This window comes from Grammomys surdaster, unplaced genomic scaffold (assembly GCF_004785775.1).
Source record: "Grammomys surdaster isolate TR1022 unplaced genomic scaffold, NIH_TR_1.0 211, whole genome shotgun sequence".
Classification (NCBI taxonomy): Eukaryota; Metazoa; Chordata; class Mammalia; order Rodentia; family Muridae; genus Grammomys; species Grammomys surdaster.
The window spans coordinates 3,105,781-3,121,385 of NW_021604656.1; the positions used below are offsets into that span (position 1 = coordinate 3,105,781).

A 15,605-nucleotide genomic window follows, 5' to 3' on the forward strand; every position below is an offset into this window, starting at 1 on the left:
GCAGGAAGAGAGGGCATCAGCAGGGAGGCAGGAAGAGAGGGCATCAGTGGGAGCCAGGAGTTTGCCGTTTGTGTGGGAGGCATTCTCCAAAGGCAGGTACAGCTGGAGGATAGAGAAGGTTTTAAGAGATCTCAAAGACTAGAGTCAGCTCCTGGGACCAACCCTGTGGTTGGGTACTGGGGCATTGCAAGCTCTGAGTGATAGAGGACCATGCACAGTTTTGAACATGGTAATCATGTGAATGTGGGTGCTATGTGAAACTGGGTTAAAGGAGTGCTGCAGGGGTGAGTGGAGACTGTCCAGGAGGCTGTCTCAGCACCACAGGCAGCAAGCAATGGTCACGCTGAGAACAGCTTTTAGAAAAATGTGTGCCTGACCGCTACTCTGGTATTTAAATGTGTGGGGTCAGCATGTACTGAGAGAACATCTGTGTCATATTAAGACTTTTTGAGAATCTCCTGTCTACCCAGTGGGCTGCTCAGAGGGCCTAGAGAAGGTTCTCAGACACTTAGAATCACATGGCCTGGGAGTGACCGCATTCTCTGCAGGATAAACAAAGGGAAGAAGCTAGGAGTTAATGTGCTTGAACATCTTCACCTGCGCTCAGGGTAAATAGTACTTGGCTATTAGGAGATGCTCTCACTTGAAGTGTGTCTGTCAGCTGCTGCCTGGGTTGCATGCTGATATTTTGACTGTTGTCCTATGATGCTCTGAGCTGGCTAGTTTGAATGAGCAACAAGGATTGAAGAAAAGTGCAGGAAGCAAAGCTGAAGAGGTTTTACAGTTGACCCTGTGTCTATGCAGCTCAGCATCCAAAAAGCCAGCCAACCTTCACAAAGGAAGACACTTGTGGATTGAACACACTCAATCCCTCAATGATACAATGTAATTATTTGCACATCATTTATGTTAAACTGTGAGCTGCAAGTCACCTAGAGATGACCCCAGCTGTGAAGACTGAGTATCCATGCACTTTGTACCTATAAGGAGTCCTGGATCCAGTCCCCTGTCGATACTGAGAGACAAGCAGTACTGCAATTCAGCTAACTTGGGGAGATCACCTTTGTCTAACCGAACAGAAGAACCCCTCTGTACTCTAGTGGGATGCCAGTGTGGTCTGTGAAGGTATCCAGGAAACTACAGTCCTGCAACATACAGAGAGTCCATTGAGTCCAAGACCAGGGTGCTTGTCACTGCCAAAAAGAAGGCTCTGAGCCCCCAGCACACCTCTGGAGCCCTGATTTCCAGACTGAAAACAGCATTGCGCCTCAGCTTCCACTCGAATTTGCTTTGGTTTGAGTCTTTCCCATTTTTTGAAATGCCCTCCTCCCAGAGTCAGCCAGCTCAGCCCCCATGCTTCCAGAAGCTTGGTTGTTTTCCATACTGTTTCATCCCCATAGAAGACCCAGTCTCTCTGTGCCATTAGCATCTGTGAGAGTCATGGGTGTGCTAAAATAGTCAACGCGTTGTTAAACTGATAAAAGCTCTGAGCTAATGAGCTGGTGCCACCTCCCACAGTATAGGTTAATGTAATGGTCCCTGTTTCATAAATGGGAAAACAGAAAACTGAAGCTCTTAGAAATTGGGTAAGTGTTCCAGGACCCCCAGCAGGCAAGGTACCTCAAATGGCCTGAGCAGTTTTCATCTGAGCCAAAGCAGTACCCTTCCAGCTGCCTTCTCTGCATGGTAGACACCTAAGGAAAATAACATTTATTTTGTTGACAAAGAAGGAAAAACATTCCTGGTGTCTAATATTATGAATTTAAGACAAAAAGTATTTATTTTTATGTATGTGCATATTGTATGTATGCTGAATGCATGCAGCCATGTCTGTAAAACCTAAAGAGTCCCTGGACCTAAAGTCCTAAAGGCGATTTGTGAGTGTCCAGGTGTGCTGGGTGTGGGTGGGTGGGTGCTGGGAACCAAACCAGGTCCTCTCTGAGAGCTGCACACATCTTAACCACTTAGCCGTCCCTAAGCCCCCAGTTCCTCCCTAATTATTATTTCTGTTGGATAAACCTGTGAGGCATGCTGGGATAGTTCAACTTGCATCTGACATACAACAATTGGTAAGCCTAAATGTAATCATTTAAAGATTGCTCCAGTAGATTTCATTCTGCCAGTGTAAAATTAGCCTAAAAGGGACAGCGTTCTATATCATATAGTTTGGGGAAACTCAGCTGAAAACAGGCAATAGTAAGTAGAGGTTTAAGTGGCCCTGTCTTTATTACAGCCATTCCTCCATTTATCATGAACACCTTGGAAAAGAAAGCCTTTTTGAAGGTAAGGCGAGTTCTTCTGCTGTTGTTTTATGAGTCCTTTTCTTTTCTTTTCTTTTCTTTTCTTTTCTTTTCTTTTCTTTTCTTTTCTTTCCTGTGTTTGTTTTTTGTTTGTTTGTTTTGAGACAGGGTTTTTCTACATAGTCCTGACTGTCCTGGAACTCAATATGTAGACCAGGCTAACTTTGAACTCACAGAGATTTACCTACAACTGCCTCCCCAGTGGTGGGATCAAAGTTGTGCACCACCACGGCCAGCTATGAGTCCTTTTCAATACTCTTCAGACTTTCCACCAAATGGTTTGAGTGACTGTGAGTTCCCCTTGCTTACTTATTGAGCCAAGGTTACCTGATGTGGCTGGCAAGAAATTAAACCAGGCTTGGGTTGGAGCAGCCTTGGAAATTCTGAGACTGTGACAAGTTTATTGAATGCAACCAGATTTTTTTTATACCCTTATCAGAAACAATACAGTAACAATTGCCAGGATCGATACAGTTGTAGTTGCCAGGATACAATGGCCTTTGCAAACTATTGAGAGTATACAAGATTAATGTCTGAAATGTCCTGTCCAGCTTCCATGCTTCCTTGACTTCTAAGGGAACATACAGAGAAACACAACACTTCACTGCCTGAAGGTACACAGTGCCCCAGGAGCCAGGGACTCTACCCTGAAAAACCTGTGGCGCATGCCTCTCGATGCAGCTAGGCCAGGCCAACTTTGTGGTTTCCTACAAATTTCCCTTTAAAAGTTACAAAGTTGCTTCCAAGTGACAGCTGAAAGGTCAGTTTCCCTTGGAAAGTTACAAAGTTGCTTCTGAGAACGTGTTTCCACTCTGCGGTGGTAAGGCTGTCCACCTGGCTATCCACTGCATGCCTAGCTGGGTAAAACTGGGAAGATGGCCGGGACTTTGGAATGTGCGAAGTTACACTGGAAATGGAAAGATCTGGAGAGGTAGCTTCATGGATCATTGAATTTAGTATTGCTCTTTGGTAGTCGCATCAAAAAGTTTATTAATCTGTCGACTGTTTGCCCTGAAGGCCTTCTTTATGCCCTCCAGATTGTGTTTTAGAGGTTCAAGGATTAGCCCAGTTGGGACGGCTCTTTCATAGCATGCTGTGTTTGGAGATATATATACTCAGGAACAGAGATCCTGGGCCTCTGTGGAGGAGGGGGTGAGCACAGCAACTCCCTTGGGGTGAACCATTTGAGTCTCAAAAGCAGAACTGTAAAAACAAGGGAGTGCCGTGCATAAAAGTTCAGAAAAGGGATCCAGGCCAAGTGCTTCTGGATGAGGTCATTATGTATATTCATAGGTACATGTACTCCATTTGGGTACCTAGGAGAAGGAAGTCCGAATGATGGATGGACATTTCATAAACACTTTCTCTGTATAAGCCAAGAAAACACGCTGTGAAGAGACAGTGTGAACACCTCACTGGGCTCCTGTAAGGGAAAGGAACTCTCAGCCATGCTCCCAGAACCTCTGGGGATGTGGAGAATTAAAACCCCCAAGCTATACTCTCTGAAACATCAAGGCTCTGTCACTCTAATGTGGCAATGTACAATAGTGCCAGAGTCACTGTGTACTGACAAAATGTCTCTTCATTCTTGGAGCACTGTCAGAAGAAATCCTCCAGCTTCTCCAGAAAGCCATACCCAGGAGGCTGCTGGCTGCCTTAGCCTCAAGTTAACAAAAAGGCAAAAGCAGTAGCTCATACTTAAGCAGTGAGCCTGTCAGCACGGCAGTGGATCCCTTTAGGTCTCAGTTACCTAGGGTCACCCACATCCAGAAATACTAAATGGAAAATTCCACAAAACAGCAATGCATACATTTTAAATAGTGAACCTTTCTGAATGGTCCTCTGCATCCCATCTAGAATGTAAATCAGCCTCTTGTGCAAGGGTGTCCATGCTGTTCACGTTATCTGCCTGTTAGGCACTCGGCAGCTTGGGAGCTGTGGCTCGTGGGGGCATGGGTCCTGTTGGGCTGAGTTATAGTTCCCGTGAGTCTGTTGCCCCAGGCAGCTGGAACATGGCTCAGGGAGCAGAAGCATGGGAATTTGACTGAGTTCACTCCACATGGCACCAGGCAGACGCTGGACTATGAGAAGCCACCAGGCTCCACCTGGGCATGGAGAGGTCTCAGCCTGAAGTCCCATGGGGGCAGAGCTCCTGGTTTGGGGGTCTCTGGGCCAAAGCAGCTAGATGGAGACCAGCTGGTCTCTGTCCTTGGGCTCCCAGATGGCACTGGGAGCCGCAGAAGAACTGAGACACGGGGGCATACGGGCGTGGTGGAAACTCTTGGTCATGGCAACTTGCTTGGCTGGATCATAGCTGGCTAGCTTGCTTGAGTTGGCAGGGCTCGTGGCTGGGACATAAAGAAGTCCTCCAGGCGGGTGATTAGGCAGCAGTGGCTCGGTAGTCGAAGGCCCCCTCCACAGTTCTCCATGCTGGGCCCCAAAGATGAGAGGAACTCCATGGTTTTAAAAGGTTTATTGTCCTGGTGGAAAGTGGATGAAGCTGTAACCCACCCCCACCCCCATCCTCAGGGCAGTCCTGAGGTTAAAAATCTTTTACGGAGAAGAGGGTCTGGGAAGACCTTATGCTTAATTGGCTATGCCCTCTGGCCTTTGGGTATCTCATTAATATGGAGATCTCTTGAGGCTCTGCAACCTGTAGTCACACCCTCTACCTGTGGAGGGACTGGTAGGGGCATTGCCCTACATGACTGAAAGGTGCAGATCAATGGAAGTCTTCGGCCTCTCAGGAGCCTGTAGTCTGGGAGCATGGCAAAATGCATGCTGTCCCTTGCAGGGATACCTGTTGGGTCTCTGACCATCTCTAACAAGTGCTCGACCAGAAACCATGCTATCCTTTCATGGTCCCACAGGCAGCCACCTCTCTGCTCACATCAGCTGCCACAGTTCCATAGTTCTTGCTTCTGAGTATCCCTTAATTATTCAGTAATGGCCCCAAAGGGCAGGCAGGTAAAGATCCTGGCAGTTTCATTATACTATTTTGTGATAATTATTATACTTAGGACTAATAATTATATAACTAGCTACTGCCAATATTGCTATTATTAACTCTGTCTCTGATTTATGTTAGATATGGTCGTTGGAAACCATGTATAAGCAGAAGCGTGGTACGTGATAGGCTTGACACTCTCCAAGGTTGATAGTTTATATTAAATGACATAAAACTTCTATCTATAAACTACCAGATGATGGCATCGTATGCAGTTTGCTCATCAGAAATTTCCATGGCTTTTAGATAATCTAAAAACGAATCCATGCTCCCTCTTCTGTCCGTCTCTGCTTGATGTCCAGGAGCAGATTCAGACTCTGAGGAAATGGTGTGGTAAGGGAGCCTCCTGACCACACAGCAGACATGGAGTCAGTGTCCTGAGCTGTTCTCTGCCAGCTCTGGGTCTGGGAAGGCACCAGATCTTCATCATCCACACTGAGGATGTACGTTGACCCAATCAGCCTTTTAGCTCACTTGGTCCTATCTTAAAGCATTGGCATAGGTAAGTTTGAAAATAACAGAGAATCGAGAACATATTTAAATATCCCATCCTGCCAATGGCAAGTGATTATCAGCCTTTAAAAGCAAGGCTAGGCCTGGAGGCATGGTTTAGTGGTTAGGACTGCTCTTGCCAAGGACTCATGTCCTTCTCCCAAGCACCTACATCCTGTAACTCTAGCTCCAGGAGATGCAACGCCCTCCTCTGACCTCTTGGGGCATCTATATTCATGTACATATACCCATATACAGACACACACAAACACAATTTAAAATTTTATATATATATATATAAAGCGTGGCTAGATTTCTTGACTATTGTCATCTCTGTTCATAAAAGTAACAGTTTTTGCAAAGAAAGAATAGTCAATGCTAGTCTGATCTGCAGGTCATGGTCCTCATGATTTTGTGTCGCTGTGGAAAGCTTGCAGGCTGCCTTCAATAGCAGAATCACCCTGTGTAAGCTTTCCTGGAATCACCCCACACCCAGTTAGCAGTAAACACCTATGCTTCAGTTATATAGGGTCACCCACAGTCCAAACATATTAAACGGGAGACTCCACTAACAGACAATGCATAATGCACAGCTTGATGGTGACGTAGAAGCTGAGAATCTCATCATTTTAGGAAGGACATTATTCAGTCTCACTCCAGCTGAGGACACAGAGCATGCTGGCTGCCAGTGTGTATCTGATATCATGGCTTGGAATTGCATCTGTTCATAAGAAAGTCTGTATCTTTTTGATGGAGGACAAATGGCCATGGAGGGGTGGGGGTGGGGGTACTGAGACATCAAGTCAGTTCTTTGGTATTCTAATTCACTCATGCCTTTGAACTCCTGGGATCTCAGTGTTGGAATGGTTACCATAGTAACTCCAATCTTACCATGGCAGGCACTGGACAGAAGATCAAGTTAGTCTTATTGTACATTTTTCTGGCTGTGATAGATGAAGTTTCTGGATGTATATATCCTGACAATTTCTTCCTTTTTTTTTTTTTTTTCTTGCCTCAAATTTATTTGTAAAAACAGCATAGGACACTGGACATCTGCAAATAGTGCATGGGTAGGTGAGTCACAGCAGTCCATCTGTCTTCACCTTGACAGGAGCCTTTTCTGTGAGGCCTTCACAGGGGCCTGGACACCCTTGGGAGCCTCTGTCTTGGTTTGTACCTTGGGCTTTGATTGGCAGAGTCTACGACCCTTGGCCATGTAGCTTCGAATCTGCTTCCCAAACTTGGGGTGAGCAATGAAAGCCAGGTGGCTGAGTTTGCAGCTGGGGCCCTTTGGCATCTTGGGCTTGATGGCCTGAGGCTTCACAAGGGCCTTGATGGTCTCTGTGCGTGCACTCACTGCCTTTGCATTGTTGTCCTGCGTCTTTTTCAGGCCTTTCTTGTTGTGCTTCTTGGCAAAGCACATGTTCCTCAGGAACTTGGGGTCAACCCCCTTAAGAGATTTGTATCTTTGTGACCGGGGTTTCTTGATGCCATTTCTGTGCCATTTGCAGGACTGGTTGTGTGTGGTGTGGTTCTTGGACTTAGCCATGTGTGCAAGGTGACCCGTGGCTCTCTGACAATTTCTTACAAGAAAGACATTAGATGAAACAAGCACTCCACTCATCAGGGCCACACTGTCCACACTCTCCACATGGTCCGCATCATCCTACATTTCTACATACTTAAAAAGACATACATGTCATGGTCATCCCAGCTCACCATTTTTAATTTTTAAAGATGTATTGTTGTATGTATGTATGGGGGTGGGCACACACATGGAGGCCAGGGGACAGCTTTTTGGGGTTACTTCTCTTTCTGTCTGTCCACTCCTGGGATTGAACTCAGGCCGCCAGGTTTACACAGTGAGCGTCTACACCCACTGAACCATTGCTGCCCTCCACCCATCTTACTTTGTAGGTTGCAGCATGACTTGTGTCCAAAAGCTTCTGTATTTTGGAAGTATCCCACCTCACTCACTCTTCCTCAGAAGCCCTCCATCACAATCCCCAAGGGGCCATTGGCTTTGGAATCCTGGTGACAAAGTAGTTCTGGATGTGGTCAGAATAGTTCTGGATCATTTCGTGAGCCTCTGTAGCTACAGAGAGTCTGGCTGTAGCTGAATTCTGTCCAATTCCAATGGAACACGCTGCTTTGAAACCGTCAAAGCCAAGTGTCCTTGAAAGAACCACATATGTGCAGCACTCCAAGTTTAAAGTTGACCCACACATATGCACCTCTCCCAAGTTCAAGGGTGAAGTTCTACTTAGGTATTATCTTTGCACTTGGGGCATCTTTAATAGTGTGACCATTATGCAAATGTACACTGGGGCAGAATACATCAGCGTTCCTCTTTAGAGCTTGAAACATTGTCTCATCATTTTTGGAAATGCAGATTTTTTTTTTCTGTGATGACCAAACTCCTCTACGAATGTGAAACCGAATTGAACATTCTCAGCTTTTTAAACAATTCTTGGGGAACATTCAACATGACTCATCCTTCCCCACATCTTATCTTTTTCCAAATGGAAGGCTGGGAAAACAAACCAGCTATGGGCTGGTGACTCATCAAAATTCGTACAGCGAACCAGAAGTTCACTGCCTAAATTACAATGTATTCTTGAATAGCGGTCTTGAAGGATAGGCCTCAGCTGCCTGGTACTTTCATTGGGAGTAAAACTGATAGGTTTGGGTCCCAATGTCATTCTTAGGACTTTTCATTCTGGATTTTTTATGTTTCCCTAAAAACAGACTGCTCAGACTGCTGTGTGTGCTCAGTAGCTATTTGCAATTGTTTCCTAAAGGACATGAGTGTGACGTTCTTTATTTATTCATAGACAGTATTTAGTCTTGAGCCCTTTGCTGGATGCCTATGGTAAGCAGTGTTCGGTAGTAGAATCACAGAAGTAGAAATCAGAGAAGCAGGGTGTAGACCATGCTCTCGGTGCAAGAGTGAGGTACAGGACCAGAGGCCACAGCGCTGGGTGACTTCAGCTTGGGGCAGCAGAGAATGCAGAGGAGCTGTGGTTGACATAGACTCACAGAGGACCAGCTTGTAGCACAGGTCCAGTAGCATACTGAGAAGAGAACAAGGCTTCATGGGGACTTGTGGGTGGTTGGGTTATGCAGAGGGAATTGATTCTACCCTGTATGCAAATTACCTCTCCACAGTTTATGGCAGCTAAATGTAAAAACTCAACTGTAAAAAGAAAATACCGTTGTTTGGGGCAAAGATTTCTTTGAATACAAGACCAAAGGGGAGGACTGGGCAGATGGCTCAGTGGTTAAAAGCACTGGCTGCTCTTCCAGAGGTCCTGAGTTCAATTCCCAGCAACCACATGGTGGCTCACAACCATCCATAATGGGATCTGATGTCCTCTTCTGGTGTGTCTGAAGAGAGCAATAGTGTACGCATATACATAAATAAATCTTTAAAAATATGTAAAAAAAAAAACAAAAATAAAAACAAAAAAACAAGACCAAAGGGGAAAAAAATAAAAATTAGACTATTTCAAAAACACTTTTAAATTCTCTTTCAAAACCCGTGGGCTAAGACAAGTAGCAAAGAAACTCTTTTTGGTAAGAAAGCAAATCAAGAATTTTGTTAAAAACATAAAACACTCATTGAAGAAAATAACACAATGCAAAAAATAGGCAAAGGAGTTAGTTCATCAGAAGCCTCACTACACATATGCAAATAGCACCTGGAAAATGCTTGGAATTTTTTAGTCACTGGGGAAATTCAAATTTAAAACCACATGAAATATCTGTTGGAATAGCTAAAGTTCTCAGTTAACACTAATGAGTGTTACCGAGTCTGGACAGGAACTGGAGCTCTCCGAGCTTGCTGGTAGCCATTAAAAAAAAAAAAAAAAAAAAAATGCAGCCACTTTGGAAACTATGCTAGCTGTTTATACAAACATATGCTACAGCGCAATCCAGCCACTTCTAAGTGTTTCCCTAAAAGAAATGAGAGCAAATGCCCATAAAGGAGAAAGTTTATTGCTACTTTGTTTATATCAGCCTCCAACTGGGAACAAAGTCAACTGGAAAGGAAAGTATCAACCCATTCAGTGGAATAGTTCTTACCTCTTACCTTGTCAGTAAAGAACAATGAATTATTGATGCATGCAGCATCATGAATAATTTCCAAAGTAACAACACAAAAACATAGACATTCTATATAAAAACCCTAGACTCAGACCTGGTAATGTGTGCCTGTAATGCCAGCCGTTGAGGGGTAGAGATCAGAAGACCAGTTCAAGGTCATTCTTGGCTCTGTAATGAGTTTGCTTGGGCCACCCTGGGCTATATGAGACTCTTAAAAAAAATGTAAACTCAAATCCTAGGGAATATTAATATATAATGAGATCAAAGCTACAACTTTACCAGGGGACAGAGTCTAGGAAAGGAGAAAAATCTCTGAAGGGCATGAGTAACATGGAAAACATTTAAGATGATAGACGGTCTCATTATTTTTATTGTGATGACAGTATCATAACTGTGTATATAGGTCACAAATTACATTGTACACATTAACTGATTAATAATGTTGATTGCGTGCCAATAAATTTAATGGAAAGGGAGCTATTAGGGGAAAGGAATTGAGACTCACATTAACATCAAGAAACAACCATGTTAGCCTGACGATATATATCTTCTAATCTTACTGTGCCTTCTTCGATTCATCTGAAGTTTTTCGTATAATATACCCCCTTTTATAGCCTATTAAGAAAGACATGTCCTTACCCTGAAGGAGTGTGTGTGTGTGTGTGTGTGTGTGTGTGTGTGTGTGTTTAGTAAAAGATCGAACATCCTCAGTTCACTCATTTCTGGGACTCAGGCCAAATTTTCTTTGACGAACAAGCAGGATGGGGTAGTGGAGACAGAGTCAAGAATAGGGCTGATGTTGAGTTTGGTTTTGCAAGCAAGTCAGAATTTTCCAGCGTCCCTGTCACTATGAAGAACCCTCAACCTAAGCTAGCCTTCAGTGTGTGCGTATCTATCCTGAGGTGACATAAGTGTACTCTTTTAGATAAGTCTGGCTCTGTTTACTTAAGCAGACAAGAGGCCACTAGAGATGACGGCCTGGTCTTACAGGATGAAGTTTATCCACCCTTATGAGCTCACTCATCAGTTAACCTGCTGTCCCATCCCTATGGCCAGGTGCATCCTGGGAGTCTCATGTCCCGGAGGATCTTGGGTGAGAATTTATCATCTCCCTGTGAAAATCTCTCATTAAACATAAAAGTTATTTGCATGGAGGAAGGAGGACCATATGTGTTAAAATCCTATAGCCCAGCAACCTGAGTTTAGGAATGGGTGGCAGTAAGTACCCAGACAGCCTGGCCCCTGGATGCACTTCTCAAAATATATCCTGTCTTTAAGTGACACATGACAGTAATTTGCTTGTTCGGTCTTTTGGGTTAAGGTGCCCCAGCATAGCCTGTTTGGGTTGGTTTTGTTTTGATAACATTTTCCCTTCCTCTTCCTTCCTCCTTTTCCTCCATCCATGTTGACCTTCCTGATGATCCTTTCACCAAAGGAGTCTCCTCGGGCACGAGGGTATGCCTCCTATGCACGGATCTTGCGACAACTGCGTGACTCGGAACTGAGGTGTCTGATTACATCCCAGCCAACTCACAGACAGCTCTTGCAGAAGTGTCTGTGCTCTTACTTAGACAACCCTGTATCCTATCGCACTTTGTGTTATGTTTTCCTCTTTTAAAAACTAAGGATCTAACGGTGTTTACTTTCTCAAATACCAACCCACACCCTCATTGCCTGGCAAAGATAGTTAATTCCGAAAATAGTTTTAACCTACTGACAGCAGCTAAATCCAAGAAAGAATGTGCAAGCACGTGGAATATGGTGTCTGCTAGGCTCCTTTCATACTTGATCACTGTCCTGGGTTCCTGGTTTGTCTGCATCACCACCCTTAGAGGGACTCTTATTTTGCATCCTAACAAACCCTGGTTTCTGCCTGCTTTTTCCAGTAGTCAGTGGTGGCGAGGCAGAGATTTAGTGCAAGTTCGTGTCTCTTCAAGCTTGCATGTTGGGCTTCTCTGCTTCTCTAGTGGCAGATAAACCATAAATAAATGCTGCAAGCTGGTGCCCTACCTCGTGCACAAAGACAAATAACACTTGGGGTTGTAATGGCTGCTGCCTGGTCATCGCACGTGTCCATGAAGTCGGGACTAACCCGTGTGGCACTGTTGCCCTGGATCTCACTACTGCCACCATGTGGATGTCAGCAGAGGACACTGCCTTGAAGAAGCACATGAAAAGTACTCACGCTTGTGTCTTTCTCAACACAGAGGTTCCCGTGGATGAGTGCGCCCATTCAAGTCACGTTGGTTGGCTTTTGGTAAGTGGGAATTACCCTTGTAAAATACTGACTACTGCTGTTATTGTTGTACATGTATTTATTCAATAGGTCTGTGTGTTGTATATGATCGTGATAGTCAACACAGAAATTACACGTATATAGTTATTATTAGTGCCTATGGAAGGTTGGGTGATACAAGAGAAAACTTTTGAAAATGGCACCAACCCCGAGTGCCTAGAATTCCAATAATTAGAAAGACAGAAACTATCTGTATGGGAAGCTATATATTTGGCTATTTAGGTGTTCTCCTGTAAATTCCAGCTAACCCTATGGCTTTGTTACTTTTGCTTGTCATTTTGGTGATCCAACAGTCTGTATTTGTAAGGCAATCTTGTACTCTAAAGAGAGGAAAGAGGTTGTTATTAAAATACGTATATAGAAAAAAGGAAGCCGGAAGTGACCACTTCAGCCTGCTGACCTGCTATTTCATTTTGTTTTTTTAAGTTTGGTGTTCGCCACCCCGCTGTGCTGTGCTCTGTTTCCTCAGAAGAGGTAGGTGCTGATATTTTTTAAGAATTCTTGTCCTAAATTCAATTTTGATCCTAAAAACGAGCTGGGGATACAAGTGCAGTTATTTGATTTCAGTGATAAGAAACTGGGTCTCTAAAGGGCCCTGGCAGCCCACACCTCTAAAAGGAAGAGGCTGGAGGGCTAGCTCTGGTCTGTGGGGCCTTATGACCCAGTGTACCCAGGTTTGTCTGCCCCCTACTGTTCGTTATATTTGGGAACATTTTAACCTTTTTGAGAATCAGGCTACCTCCTGCAAGGTTTTGCTTTACCTTTAGCATGGCTCATGACTCGTTTCATTGGAGCCATAGACAGGCATATATGTAGCGCTCATCCACTAGTGTGGATTCCCTGACCACAGCTCTGCTCTTCGCTTGGGTAGCTGTCTACAGTCCCAGTGCTGTGGCCATCCAAGTCTGTGAGTATCATTGCCAGCAATGAGACATTTTCAGCTAGAAATAAGAGGTAAACAGGCTCAGGAACTGGTTTCTTACAGTTCTTAGTTAGTGATGGCTGTTTCTGAAGAGAACAGGTTGCTGCTGTGCAACCTTTCTGGTGTGTGTCATGCACCAGCCCCGTGTCTCTGAATCTGCGCCCTCTCCCTGCTCTTCCTTGCTCAGGGTTCCCATACTTGCCCATGTGATAACCTTCTTCCTTCTTCCTTCTACCTTGTCCCAGTTCCATGTCTGTGACAAGCTTGGAGGATGAGTTGCAAGCCAGCATCCAAAGGAATCATCCTGAAATACGACGTGTGTACTTTAACAAGGGCTTGTGAAGCCAAGATCAAGTGCCGGAGGCCAGAGCCATCTGTGAGCCTCCTGAAGCCACTACAGTGAGGACATACGTGTGCCAGGGCACTCCCAGCTACAGACGCCTCTGCAAGATCTGCGTTAGAGTCAAGCTGCTGGTCAGGAGCCTGGCAGTAGAATCATGTTGTAATTTACAAAAAAAAATACCCTTCTGGTAGATTTTAATGACACCATTTTTTTCCTAAGCCCCCACCGTAAGCTTTCAAAAGCACTGGTAGGCATAGCAAAGACGCTCCAGTTACACACTCAGTAAACAATGGTTGTCAATCATTGGAAAGGTTACCTGCTCAACTACCAGGTTCATTTTCTATTTCTCTTCCACAGAGGTCTCAGCAATGAACTGGGAAAACACTAAAGATCTAAGACTAAATATCCAAATTTAAATACTAAGGAAACTTTGTCTCCAGTTTGGCAATGGACCCGTCCAAAGTGCAACCTCAATTAAAAAAAAACTGAGGTTCAGAACATCAACACTCCATACGCCTTCCTGAAGTCAGCCTTAGATCAGGGGAAATGACTTTCCATGCAGTCCTGGTTTCTCTTGGTTAACTCTTCAACTTGTTTAGTGTTCTTAAAATATTAATCTTACCTCATGGTACTTTAATCATAAATTTCCATCAAATAATTAACTGAAATGTACAAATGCCAGGTTTTAGGAGTATATTCAGTACCAGTGCAATATGGCATTGACTGTGTGACTGGTTTTTTTTTCAGAAGTGAAACCATAGTCCCTGTATGCCTTTTTTTTTCTTTTCCTTTTTTTTTTTTTCTTGTTGCCATCCTTGTAGAATTCTTCCGCTTTCAAGAAGATACAAAGAAACTACATAAACTAGTCCAGCATCTGTGAACACTGCTGCGTTTCACCCTGTGTGAAGACCACAAAGCTTGATGGCATGTCAACATCTCTGTAGTGATTTTTACATGTGATGTATTCGGTGTAGCTGAGGTCGATTTGGAAATCTGTGGCTGTTCCATGTCATAGACAAGTCACTTGTTACACTGAGTGACAATCATTGTTAATTCAGAGATTTGTACGTGAAAAAACAACCACAAAAAAAAAAAAAATAAGAGACTCTCTAGTTTCTGTAGATTCTTTTTCCCAATAATGTTTCCAGATCAAATTTCCTCGTAAAGAAAAAATGGTGTGCCTTGTGTCTGTGCTTCTCTCTCTAAAAGGATGGATGAATCTGAGGCTCTCAGTTCTCCCCTATGCTGCTGGAATCTTCTACAGAGCTGACTGCCAAACTACCTGAAATGCAGTGTCTCCCTGCGACACTCTGGCCTCGGATGAGCCTCGCTGTCTTCAGTGCTTCTGTTTAAATGGTGGTGAGAGCCTGGAGTTCAAGGCAGAGTCCACAGGTGCTTAAAGGATGCTTTCAGAAGAAGCTGAAGGCCTTGAGGTCTGCCCACCCAGCCGAGCTCAGAGTCCTTGCCCCAGTGTGTGTGTAGCTCTGAGGATGTGAAGTAGCTAGTTGGGAGATGGACACCCAGTGTCAGCCCAGGCAGTGAGAAATGTGCAGTAGACATGGAGCTGGGCTCTTTTAAATTTGTTTTGTGAAGTTTTGGTCTCTTAATGCTTTTGTATAGGAATACTCACTGTGGTTTAATCATGATTTATAAAAAAAAAAAAAAAGAACAAATGAACAAAAATTGGCAATCTTTGCTGATCTTCTAAAAATACATTTTTTTCCTGAAGAAAAAAGCCACGTGAAGTGCAACAAGGTTGTGCAGTGACTTCTTGATATTTCTCTGACGTGAGATAGAATTGTGTGTGTGTGACTGGCTAGAAGCTATCAGTATTAGTGAGGTCTATTGCCAATATCAGAGTCATGTGATTTCAGTTAAACTGGATGAACTGTCAAATAAATAAATGCAGAATGAAAATAAACTGTCTCTTATTTGTCTGTGAAACATGCAGCTTGAGTGTTGTAACCTGCTCTGCCTTCATCCGAGTATCACAAATAACCCAGTTGCAACATCTGCTGTTAGTATCTGTCCCTTAACAAACAGTGTATTTCTGCTTTGGTTTGCTGATCCAACCTCTTGAACCTCACAGGAGCGGTATCCCTCTCTCCACAGCCAACATGCTCAGAGATGCCCAAAGG

At 44.1% G+C, this 15,605-nt stretch overlaps 1 protein-coding gene and 1 pseudogene across 3 annotated transcripts in view; one reads left to right on the forward strand and one right to left on the reverse strand.

Moving 5' to 3' along the window:
* Positions 1-15,388, forward strand: part of Sfxn1 (sideroflexin 1) — a 36,561-nt gene extending 21,173 nt beyond the window's left edge. For all 3 annotated transcript variants that reach the window (XM_028772020.1, XM_028772023.1, XM_028772022.1), the window contains exons 8-11: positions 2,234-2,283; positions 12,114-12,163; positions 12,629-12,676; positions 13,370-15,388. In XM_028772020.1, coding sequence (XP_028627853.1) covers positions 2,234-2,283; positions 12,114-12,163; positions 12,629-12,676; positions 13,370-13,466 — 245 coding nt within the window. In that variant the 3' untranslated portion in view covers positions 13,467-15,388. The remainder of the gene's footprint in view (positions 1-2,233; positions 2,284-12,113; positions 12,164-12,628; positions 12,677-13,369) is intronic.
* LOC114624951 lies at positions 6,899-7,348 on the reverse strand (annotated as a pseudogene).
* Positions 15,389-15,605: the final 217 nt, after the last annotated feature.